Source organism: Echinops telfairi, unplaced genomic scaffold, assembly GCF_000313985.2.
Source record: "Echinops telfairi isolate 266 unplaced genomic scaffold, ASM31398v2 ScPeMD7_31;HRSCAF=116, whole genome shotgun sequence".
In the NCBI taxonomy this organism is placed as follows: Eukaryota; Metazoa; Chordata; class Mammalia; order Afrosoricida; family Tenrecidae; genus Echinops; species Echinops telfairi.
In genome coordinates this window covers 43,834,475-43,848,418 of record NW_022103928.1, presented here as the reverse complement: position 1 = coordinate 43,848,418, position 13,944 = coordinate 43,834,475, and the positions used below count along the sequence as shown (strand labels likewise).

Below are 13,944 nucleotides of genomic sequence, written 5' to 3'. Positions count from 1 at the left end.
GAGGGCAATGAATGTACAAATGTGCTTTACACAATTGATGTATGTATGGATTGTGATAAGAGTTGTATGAGCTCCTAATAAAACAATTAAAAACAAACAAACAATCTCCTTAGAAACATTTCTATGTGGATCTGAAAGCAAGCATAATGTTTAGGGGAAGATATGTAATATTTAAAATTGAATAAGTCTCTCTGTATGTATATCATATGTGCAAAATAGCACACATGAAAATGTCAACAATAGTTACCTCTGGACTGGGATTCCAAGTGTTTCAATCTGAGTTCGCTAAAGAAGTAAAACGACCAAAAATTATATATATATTAGCAAGAGAAATTTATATCAAGAAAATGTCTCTCACAGTTGTAGAAGTGGCAAGTTTTCAGTGGGGAATGTTCCAAGTCCATAGGTCAGGTGTCAAACTGGAGGCTTCTCTTGACTCACATAGCTGTAAGGGCTGATGCACTGGAGGGAGATCAGCAGGAAGACAATAGGTTGGTGATGGCAGAAGCTAGTGGATCCAAGACCTGCTGCATTGCCTGCCAGCCCTGGGAGTCATCAGGGGCCTGCCATCTAACCTGCTGCCGTGGAGTCATTGCCCCTGCAGCCACGAACCTGACCAGCTGGTCTTAAATTCATTCTCCTCTGTAATCACAAGCCTGCTGTCTTCCTGTCACTGGCTGAAGTCCAAAGAATTGGAGATTGACAAGCCACTGGCAAGATCAAGTCCCAATAAAAGCAAGTAAGCTTTTCAACAATGTAGACTTGTGTTGGAATTGGACCTTACCTCCACTTGCCCCCACTCCAACTTGCAACCTCTAGCCTCTTACCTGAGAAAACCTCTTCATTCACTGTCTGCTCACAGTTGGTCTTCTTATGGAAGCGATTATTTCGTGTTATATCTCATTAAGAGGATTATAGGGTCTTAACTGCCAAACCTCTGAGAATCTTTTCCCAGTCAAGTTGATACAAAATCTTAACTAAGACACCAGGTGACCTTCAGTCTCTTCTTTGTAGTTTTCTTTTAATTTTTAAATAATGAATGGATATCAGTTTCACAAAACCACCTAGTTATTTTGCACAGAAAAAAAATTTTCCTCAGAAACTATCTCTTTTTAACCTTAAGGACATCTAACTTTCACTATAATTTTGTTTTCCATATTATTTCTCAATATCCTCTTGTCTGCAGAAACATAAACACCATGCCCATTAATACTATCATCACTCCTTAATGATGAGGTTGATTTTAGGATCCAATTTCTTGTTTAGGAAATGTATCATTAAACAAACAGGATTTTTTTTTCCCAAGTGAAAAATAATGATTTTCTTTGGTTCCCTCTTAATCTTAATAGGTATGTGCCACTTTTCTACCTGAGGCCTTCCCAACCATCTATCAAACATTGGATTAATTGCATGCAACTTTGTTTCCTTCACAAGTCACTAAATTCCTATCACCACGTTGAGCATAGTCATATCCACAAATTCCTGTTAAATTAAAAAAGTCACTGCACCTAGTAAGCTCTATTTGAGGAAAGAAGCAAAAAACAAAAAAAAGGGAGTAAGGAGAATGAATGGAAGGAGGACAAAAGCAAGGAGGATGGAAATGACCAAAAACTTCTCTGCCATGGAGTCAATGCCGGCTCATAGCAGCCCTATGGGACAATGGAGAACTGTTCCAGTGGGTTTCTGAGATGGTAACCCTTTCTGGGAGTAGAAAACCCTGTCTTTCTCCAGCGGATCAGCTGGTGGTTTCAAACGTCAGACCTTACAGATCAAAGCCCAGCCCAACACATGGTCACTATACCGCTGACTCCCTAGGATGGAAATAAGGCAGGCAAATCCTAAGGAACGAGGGGGTAAGGGTAGGAGGGAAATTACCAAAAAGACATCAAGGCTCCAGCTCTATGCACAGTGGTTTTCCATCTATTCTGCCCTTTACCTTCCTCAGTGACCATTGGGAGGCTGGTTGCTTTTTGTTTCTCTGGGTTTATTTCCAGTTGTGCATCTTCCAGCTACATCTTGCCCCCCACCCCCACCCCCGTTTGGCCTGCTTTTGCCAGATTAGTGATGCCAATGCCATTTGGAGGAGTTAATAGGCTGTGGCAGCCTCATACACCTGGAGCTTGAAAGACAAACAGACAACAAGCACTGTAAGAAACCTGATAAAGAGGCTCAAACTGATAGGATGACCCCAAACATCCTTTTGTGATCTCATTCCCTGACCTTGGTTCCAGAAGCCACAGGGTGATGTCATCCAGGAGAGCTCCTGTTTCAGCTCCCAAGATTCAGAGGGCCCAGGATCCCACTTTCTGTACAGAACCCATCAGAGAGGATGATTAGAGGCTGAACCAGATCAGAAGCAAATCCTTTCACTGTCAATCCTTGAACCTGAACTAAGGTCCATCTTGACCTCACAACTCATGGGTTTGGGACTCCTGAGCAGCTTCAAAGACTAGCGTCCACGATGCCCAGCGGCAGTTTCTAGAGCGCCTTGGGAGCCCATGATAGTCTCCCTTCTCCCCACAGACAATGGACACCAGAGGCACCTCGACCCCGGAGTTGCCGGAGCTGCTGAGCCAGAGCGCAAAGCCGGGGATCCCGGTTCCAGGAGCACAAGAGAAGGACCTGCTGAGCAGCACAGCAGCGGCCCGGACCTTGATCAGTATCATCCGGCCTTGCTACGGTCCTCACGGACGCCAGAAGCTGCTGGTGACTGCCAAGGGAGACACTGTCTGCACCGGCTATGCCTTGGCCATTCTCAGGGCCTTAGAGCTGGAGCACCCCGCAGCCTGGCTCCTCCGAGAGGCTGCTCAGACCCAAGCTGAGAGCAGGGGCGACGGCACGGCCTTTGTGGTCCTCCTGGCAGGCGCCCTTCTCGAGCAGGCCGAACTCCTGCTCAGGGCCGGCCTACCGCGAGCCCAGCTTCGGGAGGCCTATGCAACAGCTGCAGCTGAGGTCCTGGCCATACTGCCCTCCTTGGTGATCGCGTCCCTGGGCCCCTTGGAAGATCCATTCTGGGCCCTCTATTCTGTGATGAATACCCACGCTCTGTTCCAGACGGACTTCTTGACCAAGCTAGTGTCTCAGGCCTGCTGGACCATCCGGGAGCTGGATGGGAACTTTAACCCTGAGCGCCTGGGCGTGTGCACTCTGCGAGGAGCTACACTAGAAGACTCGTGCCTTCTCCCAGGGCTGGCGGTGGCTGGGAAACCCTGCGGACAAGTGACCATGGTCTTAAGGGGTGCCAGGATTGCTCTGTTTACCTGTCCCTTTGGACCAGCCAGTACAAATGCCCCAGCAACTGCCTGTTTTTCTAGTCCTGAGGACCTAACTAAATTTAGTAAAGAAAAGGAACAATTGGCAGAAAAACAGATAGCCCAGCTAACAGCTATGAATATTAACGTGGTGGTGGTGTGGGGGGAAATCGATGAGAAGACCCTAGTAGAAGCTGAAAAGTTTAGCATCATGGTGATTCAAGCCAAGTCCCGGAAGGAGATGGCATACCTGAGTGAGATGTTGGGCACACCTTTGCTTTCTTATCTGATTCCTCCTCTGGTGCCAGGGAAGTGCCAGAGAGTTTATACACAGGAGCTGGGAGAAAGTTTGGCTGTGGTTTTCGAATGGGACCATCCAAACGCTCCTGCCCTTACCTTGGTCCTCAGGGGGGCCACAACTGATGGACTAAGGAGTATAGAGCAGGCTGTCTACCATGGAATTGATGCCTACTTCCAGCTGTGTCAGGACCCCAGGCTGCTTCCTGGAGCTGGGGCCACAGAGATGACTCTGGCTAAAATTCTCTCAGAAAAAGGAAGCAAACTGGAAGGGGCTGGTGGTCCTGTATTCCTAGCCTTTGCCCAGGCCCTCAGGTCTCTTCCTGAAGCACTGGCAGAGAATGCAGGCTTAACTGTCACCAACGTGATGACAGAAATGCACAGAGCTCACCAAGATGGAAACTTCCTCATAGGGGTGGGGCAAGAAGGGATAATAAATGTCGCCAAGGAGCAGGTGTGGGACACCCTTATGGCCAAAGCCCGAGGACTTCAAGTGGTAGCTGATGTAGTGTTACAGCTGGTGACTGTAGATGAAGTTATTTTGGCCAAGAAAAGTCCCAGTCAACAGCAGGACTTGAATTCCGAGTCTAAAAAGGCAAAGAAATCCCCTTTTCTTTCAATGAATAAATAAAGTACATATTGCCAAAGAGGGCAGAGGCACCCCCCAAAATGAATATTTTGTTTAAAATTTATTCCCTCCATATTTGCTATCTTAGAGAGTTCATTTCTTTAAGGAAACTGCAGCGTAAAGGAATGTAAGATAAAAGTCTTTATCACCGATTTACTTACTGACTTGTTAGATTCTTCTCTTTTATTCCCTGTCTCCATCAAATTCTGTTCCTTTGCTAAAATATTAAATATTTTGGATTGAATTCTTAGGCTGTGTGGATACAGCAAAAGTACAACAATCTCCTTCCAACCTTTCATGGCTGTATGATTTTTCTCATATACATGAACCTTTAGCAACCTGATTACAGTTCCAGATTATAGACGTCCCATCATCCTGTTTGTGATTATTAGAAAAAGGGATACAATTTGAGGGCAAAGAACATGATGAATGAGGAAGAAGAGGAGGTGCAGGAGCAGAAAGGGGAGGAGTAAAGAAAGGAGCTGGTAGGTAGAATACATGTTTTTGGTTTTTTATGTACCCATGGGATGAATAACATAAGGGAAAATGACTATCTGTGGAGATGTGGAAAGGGTTAGGAAGTACCTGTTACAAGGATATTAGAGACTGCAGTGAAGAAAAATTACTTGGTCTGGCTCTTAAGATCCATATTCTTTTCAACTCCCACAAATGACTGGGTGGAGGAATGCAAATAGTGTTGTGTGGAAACTCTAATGGAGGGAATTGGTGGTCAGTTTTGCCATTCTACTGGGTATAATGCGAGTCCTGTTCAAAAGTCGGAAGAAAGAATCTCAAAACCACCAAAAAAGAACTGCCAAAATAGACTTTGTGTCCTACAGAGTGACGATGAGTCAGAATTGACCTGATGGCAATGAGTGTGAGTCATTAAAGAGATTGAAGTAGAACTGAATTAAGTGGGCTCATATGAATATTACCCAAAGCTTTTCCACACCAACTCTCCAAGTTACACGGGCTCTTTGGGAAAGATCAGAACCTGGGAGATGAAAGCTGAAATTTCAACAAGAAAACTTTAGATATTTGGAAGGAGAGAGAGACACACACAGGAAGCAAATGTCCTATAGCAGGCATATTAAGCAGCAACAGAGCAAAAACGTTTGCAAGCATTCTATTGAAATGTTAGGCAAGTGAAATCCTGAAATATTCTTTAATGAACAAAGGATGATAGACTTAAATGTATCAAACTATTTTCAATGACCAACTCACAATTTGTGCCTTTGCTTTCATCTTCACATGTGTACAGTAGGTGCTGTAGATGCTTGTTGAGTTGGCTTCCCAACTCACTGGCACCAAGCACAAAGGAGCACTGGCTGGTCCTAGGCCAACTCTATGAGGCTCGGACGGATGTGATCCTTAGGGTTTTCATTGGCTGATTTTTCAGAAGCAGATTATCAGATTTTTCTTCCTAGTCTGTCTTAGTCTGGAAGCTTCAACGAAACCTGTCAAACGTCATAGCAACACATAACTTCCACTGACAAATGGGAGCCTACTGTGCAGGAGGTACACTTGCCAGGAAATGAACCTGGATCTTCCTTCCACAAAGCAGGAATTTTCATTATTGAACCACCGTCACTGGAGGCATCAATCCTCCCCTGGGTCAAGGGGGTTCTTCCATCTCGGTGGTATTGAGGTCCCTCATTCTCTGCTGCTGCTTTCTCCTTTTACTGCCTGTAAGAAAATTAGGAACCCGGTCATACTCCTAGGGCTTGAGTGGCAGTATTGTATCCTATGGGGATCACCTCAGGACCGACTGGCTGACCACATCACATTTTGTGAATGATGATCACATCATGACAAAACTGAGAAACTACTGTCAATTATGATCCACTCAGATTATTTAGGGGGGATGAAATGCAATCAACAACACTCAACAACAAAATGATGACACAAAGAGGTAATTTTTAAAAGTTCAAGAGCATGTTACATAAATTTCGTTTAATCTTCAAAACAAGTATATGGGAAAGAAACCCAACTACTACTTAGTTGCAGAAGACACAAGTGAGCTTCAGCAAACTATATTTTCCAAAGTTACATAATAAATAGAAGAGGAAAACCCACTTCCTTATCATTATATTTAATTACACCAACCATAAATTCCCCTATTGCCGTTATTTTACAAATAGTGGTTTGTCTGTTTTTAAAAAAACTTCTCATTGTGAATGAAGTGGGGCATTACATGTGAGATCATTTTTTAATTCAACAACCTTAATTATCAAATCCCCCAAAAGCTTGCCCTTCCCCCTTTTATATTTCCATCCATCTCCATAAGTAAGATTATTTTTCTCTTCACCCAAGTTAACATCCATCTACCTTCTACTTCCCCCTCTATTCCTTCCTCTCTTACTCCAGGTAAGCATCATGATCTATTTCTTTAGGTATGATCATCTTTATTTGTCCTTCTGTGGTTGACTGACTTTATCCAGCACAATGTCCTCCAAATCCATCCATGCTATAAAGTGTTTCACAGTGTATTAGATTGGGTGGAGAAGAGAAACAAATCCAAGGACCATCATATGTATAAGAAAGTGCTTTACATCAAAGAGTAATTGTATTTTTCTAAGGTAATTACCTCTTTATTAGCGGTCGGCGGTTAATCGAGTAATTGTATATTAAGGAAATATCCCCGCCTAGTCCAGATCAAGTCCATAAGTCCCATATTAGCTCCAAAGTCCAATACTAGTCCATAAATCCTTCTTCAGCCTCACGCAGCACATGCAATGATGCAAAATGCAGGAAGATCATAGGCCAGTGGTGGGTCTCCGCAAGTCTTCACATGGCTCAATGTGTCTTGTCAACAGGAAGGGTGAAGCATCTCAATGCTGGTGTGGTTTCTCTTTCTAATCTTTTAGTGAAATATTTTGATGCCCATAGCGTCTTATTTGTAGGAGATCTCAGTAATCTATTTGGTCTTCTTCCATATATATGTTTTCATTATGTTTGATAGTTTGTTTATGCCATGTCTGGGGACCCCTAAGCTTGTTCCTGTTTTTTCATTGATAGTTTGGTGTTTATGTTTAGGTCTTTAATCCATTTTTAGTTCATTTTTTTATATGGAGTGAGATCTGGGTCCTATTTCATTCTTCTAAAGATGGAAATGAATTTTGCCTACGCCATTTGTTTAGAAGACTATCTCATCCCCATTTAATATACTACGGCCTTTTGTCAGAAATCAGTTGCCTGTAGATGGATGGATTTATTTCTGTTTTCTTAATTCTGTTCCATTAGTGTCAGTACCAGAATCTTCTGACTACCACCGCTGTGTAGTACGTTTCAAAGTGGGGAAGTGAGAGGCCTCCTACTTCATTCTTCTTTTTTGTTTAATACTTTATCGGCAAATGTTTTGAGAAACGATATACAAATGCGCTTTACACAATTGATGTGTGTATGGATTGGGATAACAGTTGTATGAGCCCCTAATAAAGTGTTAAAAAAATACTTTATCGGCATATACTTTGCATGTCATACAATTTAATCATTCAATGGTATTATGAAGATTTGTGCAACCATCACCACAATCAATTTCAGAACACTTTCTTCTCATACTCATTGTTGTTAGCTCCCTATTTCCCCCTATTATTCTTTGGTTTGCTTATCCTTGGTGCTTCGCTTATCCTTGGTCTCTTTTTCATATAAGGTTGCTGATTTGGTTTTCCATCTCTGAATAATGATGCTGGGATCTAGGTCAGAACTGCAATGTAGTTTGCTTTGGGCTGTGTTGACATTGACAATATTATGTCTTCTTATCCATGACCATGATTTATTCTTCCATTGAAGAAGGTCTCTTGGTTTCTTTTAATGTTTTTTAGTTTTCTTTGTACGGGATCTTCTGTTTCTCTGGTTAAATTTATTCCCAAATATTTAATCTTTTGAATAGCTATTGTAAATGGTATTGTTTTCTTCATTTCATTTTCACTGCTCTCATTATAAGTACATAAGAATCCAATTAATTTTTTATATGTTGACCTTGTACTCTGCTACATTGTTGAATCTTTCAATAATGTCCAACAGTTTTCTTATTGAGTCGTGTGGGTTTTCTACATATATTAGCTACAAATGAAGTTTTAGTTCTTCTCTGCCAATTTGGATGTCTTTGATTTCTGTTGTTCTCTAATAGCCCTAAGACTTGAAACACAATATTGAATAAGAGTTGTGATAAAGGACATACTCCTCTGACTCTCCTTCCCAATGGGAATGCTTTGGGGTTCTCCCCATTAAGTGAGATGTTGACTTTGAATTTCATAAGCCAAAGCCCAAACCAAATCTACTGCCATCAGATTGAGTCTGACCCATAGTGAATCTATAGGGCTGGGTAGAACTGCCCCCTGTGGTTTCCAAGACTGTTGATTCCTTGGGAGCAGAAATCCTCATCACTCTTTCATAGAGTGGTTTAGAACTACTGACCTTGTGATTAGCATCCCAACATGTAACATTATGCCACAGGCAGCTCCAACCCGTAGTTTTGCATATGTTGAGGAATCGCCCTTCTATTACTAGTTTATTGGCTCTTCCTTTTTAAATCAGGAAAGGGTGTTGGATTTTCTTTTCTTTTTTTTTAGTTTTATTGGCCTATAATTCACATACTATACAATTCAATGGCTTGAAGATATTAAAAAGTTACATTTTTGTACTCATTTAATTAGCTCCCCATTTTCCCCAACAGCCTCTACCAAAACCCTTAGAAACAATTAATGTAATTACTGTCTCTATAAATGAACCTATCCTGGATTTTAAAGCCAGATAAAAATATCCAATAGCAAAATAAAACACTGAAAAACTTCAATCCAAATATAATAAAAACTAGAATACATTATTATAATGGGTCAAAAGTAAATCAAATGATAATATTTTTAAGTGATGTTAAAAGTTAACCTAACTATATCAGTATTAATTCACTTTCTGATGCATTGTCTGAAGTGAAGGCTATTCACATCCCTGGTCAATGACCCAAAGGAACTCAATGGAGGCTCACTCCCTGTAGAGAGACTGCAAATAGATGCTAGACTTTCACTGACATCCATAGCCTTCTATAAACTGTATGCTTAGAACTTAAACTCTGAGAATTTATAACTGATCTTATTTTTTATAATCCTTGGACCACACAGGTTGGTGTGCTACTTTTGTGTGAGCTTAGCTGACATCTCATTTAAATGGCTGCTTGTTTTCTGTTTTTTGAATCATTTTATTTGGGGCTCTGACAATTCTCATTAACAATCCACACATTAATTGTGTCAATCACATTTGTGCATTTGTTGCCATCATTTTCAGAGCATTTTCTTTCTACTTGAGCCTTTAGTATCAGCCCCTTCCCGTGCCCCCACCTCAATCCCAGGACTACATGCTGTTGTTTCTGATAGCAAGGCACCATCTGATTTCTTCACCTCATTTTGCTAAGGCATCCACATCTTCAGTGATCCTTTCATGAGGGTAAGTATCATGCAAATCCCCATCATTAGAACTGATTGTTCTTAGGTTACGGTTTACAGCTACATTCGTGGTGTTCTGCATGCTGATGTCAGGCTGATGTCTGATGTAGTTGTTGATACCTTGTCCAAATAACCCCTTTAACAGATTTTTTAAGGTTCGTCTTGCCTTCACAAATGCCTTTTATTTCTCCTTATCTGGTAATGCCCTTATTTCTCCTTGGTTTTGAGGGATAATTTTGCTGCAAAATTCTTTTCAGAATTTTGTATTTCCATTGCTTCTTGCCAGCAAAATTTCTTCTGAAGAAAACCAGAGCTTTGTCTTATTGGTACCTACTTTTTGTGTAGTTAAAGTTTCTTTTCCCCCTCAACAGTCCTTAAGATTCTTTCCTTATATTTCACATTATAAATTTTAATTATAATATTCATGATGATTTTCTTTTAGATCTGTCGTCTTTGGTGTTCTTACAACTTCTGGAATAGCTCTTTTCTCCTCTTTCATGGTGTACGGGGAATTTTCTAATAGCATTCAGACTATTTTCTGGTTTTGTTTGTTTTGTTTCTTCCTGTTCTAGAATGCCTATCAGGTATGTTATTCCTTTTAATAGTTACCCACATAATTCTTAAACTGTTTTGGCTTTTAAATTTTTTTTATGGATTGATGGATTTTTTTCCCCATAGATTTGTATCAAGAGATTTATCTTCAAGTTCACTAATATGGCCTTTCATTTATTTTATTTCACTATTTTCTGCTTTTAAAATGTTATGTATTTCTACTACCTTAGTAGATTTCTATTTACTGTAAAAGATAGTGGATTTATAACTTTCATTTGTCAGATTGCTTGTATAGCACTTTCCTGGGTTGTTGTTGTTATTGTTGTTGGTTTTGTTTTGTTGTTTTTTCTGTAGCTCTTTTGATCTTTTCCTCCATCAGTTGAAAGTACCTAAGAATTATTTAATTATTTTTAATCATTTTATTGGGGGCTCATACAACTCTTACAATCCATACCTACATCAATTGTATAAAGCACATTTGTACATTCGTTACCCTCGTCATTCTCAAAACACCCGCTCTCCACCTAAGCCCCTGGCATCAGCTCCTCATTTTCCCCCTCCGTCCCCAGAATTATTCTTCTGAATATATTTTCCATTAGTTACAATGTCTTTTCTTCCTCAGGAAGGCTTTTTGGCTCTGTTCATTAGTCACTTGTTTGCTACATTTTATCTTCTTTGTATGAACTGAAATGGTCTGTTGTCTCTCAGACATCATGTTGCCTTTGCATTTGTTGCTATTTACTAGGCAAGTAGTAAGAGGATACACTGTGGCCCTCACCCACTAGTTAGAGCTGTTACAGGTGTGAGGTGTATAGAGACAGTTGACTCCCTTGGGGGAGGGAGAAAGGAATAACAAAACAAAATTAAAAACAAAAACACAGACCCTCACACACAACCATGCCAACAACCAAATGGAAAATCACAGAAAGAGAGAGATTAGCAACTGTTTTCTCTCTCTCAATTAACAGGGTATGCTTACTAAAGTCCCACCCAGGGTGCAGATAGGAATGTACCCACAGGTAGGTGAGGGCAAGGGGTAGGGACTTTTCCAATTAACAGGGCCATTGGGGAGTTAGAAATTGTTTCACCCCTCTTCTGTCCTGTTTCTCTTTGCTTGTGGTTTATCAGAACATCAAGTGAACAGAACCACGAAACCAAACCAAACCAACAAAGTCCAAAGCCTGACTTCTGAACTGGCATTTTCTCGATTCCCCTATCCTGTAGCTGACTTCTGTTGACGTCAATGGTATGGGTATTAGGGTCGGATTCACCACCCTGATTGAGGCTGCACTGGTGATTTATCAAACAAACAAAACAGAGTGTGGGTGGCAGGAGATAGTGTGTGTGTGGTGGTGGTGGTGGGGTTGGGGGATGGACAAAACAAAACAAATACTCCCAGTGAGTCCTCATAGCTACTGTAGCACTAGGGGACACAGCAATTGGAGCTTCCGCCATAGTGGATGGCTAGAGGAGGGGAGGTGATCCCAGCTTCTACCTTCAAGCCAAGAATGTGTGGGCCAGCATCCCCTCAAGGTACCAGGGAGCCTGAGATGATTCAGCCTCCCCTTTGCTAACCTCTTATATTCTGATAACATTTTATGCAGCGTTCCTGCCTCATCTTTTCAGACTGCACTCAGAACCCGAGATGTGGAGAGAGGGGTACAATCGCTATTGGGTGCACTAGTTTTTGTGTTATTCACTTCTACACTCACCTTGGGGGTCTGGGAAACCCAGGAATGACTCACTTTCTCATTGTTGTGAACTAGAAATGGCTCTGGTTCATGGTGAGCCAGCAGAAAATTCACTGTTCCGCTTTCTGGTTCTTAGATGCTGGAGATTGCTCTGCCTCTGGGCTAGAGGAGGAGCCATTTGGCTCTTTGCTGACCAGAGTTCACAAATCCGCTTGATCTCTGAATGGGGATCCCCCCCCCCTTATTTCCCTCACTGGTGTGTTTGACTCACTCCGCTACCCTTTCCTCAGAGATCCTGGGCTCCAGGTCTCTCCTCCACATGTTCTTTCTGCCATCTTTGTTGAAGAGGAAACACTCAATGAGTCTGTCTGTGTCACCATCTGACCAGAAGCTCTATAACTAGTGGTTTTATGGAATCAGGCAAAAAGCCACATTCATTGTTGTAAAGAAATAAAGGTGATCCTTTGTGTTAGGCTGGGTTCCCTAGAGAGACATTTATATGGGTATATAAAGAAACAGATTTGTACCAAGAAAGTGACTACAAAAGGGAAGTGAGTACATCCAGTCCAGTTCAAATCTGTGGGTCAAATGTTCGGCTGCAGGCTTCTCCTGACCCATACAACTGCCAGTGCTGATGAACCAGGAAGCAGGAGGACAAATGTAGAAGCAGGACGGCAATAGGCTGGTGGAGACTGAGGTGGATGAATCCAATATCAGCAGGCAATATAGTAAGTAGGCTGCTGACTGCTGCCAGGGTTGACAGGCAGTATGGTGGGCCATTGGTTCCAAGTCCAAAGATAAAACAGATGAAGAATTCAGAAGAGGGAAGAAAAACATCCTTCTTCAGCATCTACTTATATGGGATTAGGAAATGTCGGTTCAATTGAACCTCACCCTAAACTTCTTACAATTGCTTGGTTTCTCATAGCATATGCCATTGTGTAGGTGATTACACTGTGTTAGGGCACATCATGGGGGATTACCAGGCCCTAAGTGTAAAACCACTGAGAATCTGACCAACCCAAGTTGCCATAAAAGCTAACACATCCCTGATCACACAGAATATTCTAGTTATGGGTCTAATGTGGGAGGAGATCAGATGCTTAATCCTCCCTGAAGGCAATCTGCCAGGCTGCTGTCTTGCCCCACCACAGGAGTAGGCCTGCTCCCTGCTGCTGGAGACAATGGATTACTTCTCCCTAAAGTTTGCAGCCATTAGCCTGGTTCCTGTAGGTAGAGTTCACACCCTACTGATAATGGTTCATATGGAGATCCAGAAAATAAGTGAAAGTTAAGCTGCCATCCTAAATCGAGGATCCGCCCACCTTGTCACATGTAAACCCCCAATCCCTCCTCTTCCTATTGCATGTATGTCCCTAGATCACCCCCTCCCATTATTGTATTACCTATAGCACAACCCCTTCCTGTGACGTATGTCTTCACCTGTAATTAGTGGGCTTGCATGTTCCCAGAGAATATGAAAGCTTTGGTTAGCATTAAAGATTCTCTCTCTCCCTCCACGTGGACCACCAGGTGGGGCAGAGGTCTGACTCCATTTATTTCTATATTTCCCTTCTATCTCTCATGCTCGCTATAACTTTACTATAATCTTTACTTATTATCGCTGTACAATTGCGCCTACCGGACCCATAATGATGTGCTAGGGGCTGGCTTCTCCTGGCAGTCTAAGACACAAATAGACCAAACAATGTAAAATTGTGTATTAAAATGTCCTAACCTTGACACAGAAGAAGCCTTGGTGGCATTGTGGTCATGCACAGATGTTTTATTCCTGTGGAGTTACAGTCCAGGAAACCCATGGTGCAGCTCTAAGCTGCCCTATTGAGTAGCTATGAGTCAAAATCAACTTGATGGCAGTAAGCGTTTTTAGTTAATTTTGATATGCAAGGGGCCTTTCAATAATTTATGTTGGGGGAAATCACGTATGTCATTACCATTTCCCTCTCCCCTAGATGAACTGATGGGTAAAAAACAGGTTAAAATTAACACCAAGGGCAGCTTTACAAGACACAAAAATGTTGTAACAGACACAAATTTAATGGATACATCTAAGAACTTTGAAA

The 13,944-nt window shown here is 41.7% G+C and overlaps 1 protein-coding gene and 1 long non-coding RNA gene across 2 annotated transcripts in view; one reads left to right on the top strand and one right to left on the bottom strand.

The window, feature by feature from the left end:
• The window catches only part of LOC123521656, a 3,873-nt gene extending 3,357 nt beyond the window's left edge, over positions 1–516 (bottom strand). The window contains exon 1 of the long non-coding RNA XR_006680045.1: positions 359–516. This is a non-coding gene — a long non-coding RNA (uncharacterized LOC123521656). The remainder of the gene's footprint in view (positions 1–358) is intronic.
• A 2,010-nt stretch (positions 517–2,526) lies between these two features.
• CCT8L2 (chaperonin containing TCP1 subunit 8 like 2) lies at positions 2,527–4,179 on the top strand. Its single transcript, XM_004702488.1, has one exon. The coding sequence runs from the start codon at positions 2,527–2,529 to the stop codon at positions 4,177–4,179; it is 1,653 nt and encodes a 550-aa protein (XP_004702545.1).
• The last annotated feature ends 9,765 nt before the right edge of the window (positions 4,180–13,944 follow it).

Excerpts from the sequence above, each read along its gene's own strand:
- CCT8L2 (XM_004702488.1), top strand. The coding sequence starts at position 2,527 with ATGGACACCAGAGGCACCTCGACCCCGGAGTTGCCGGAGCTGCTGAGC.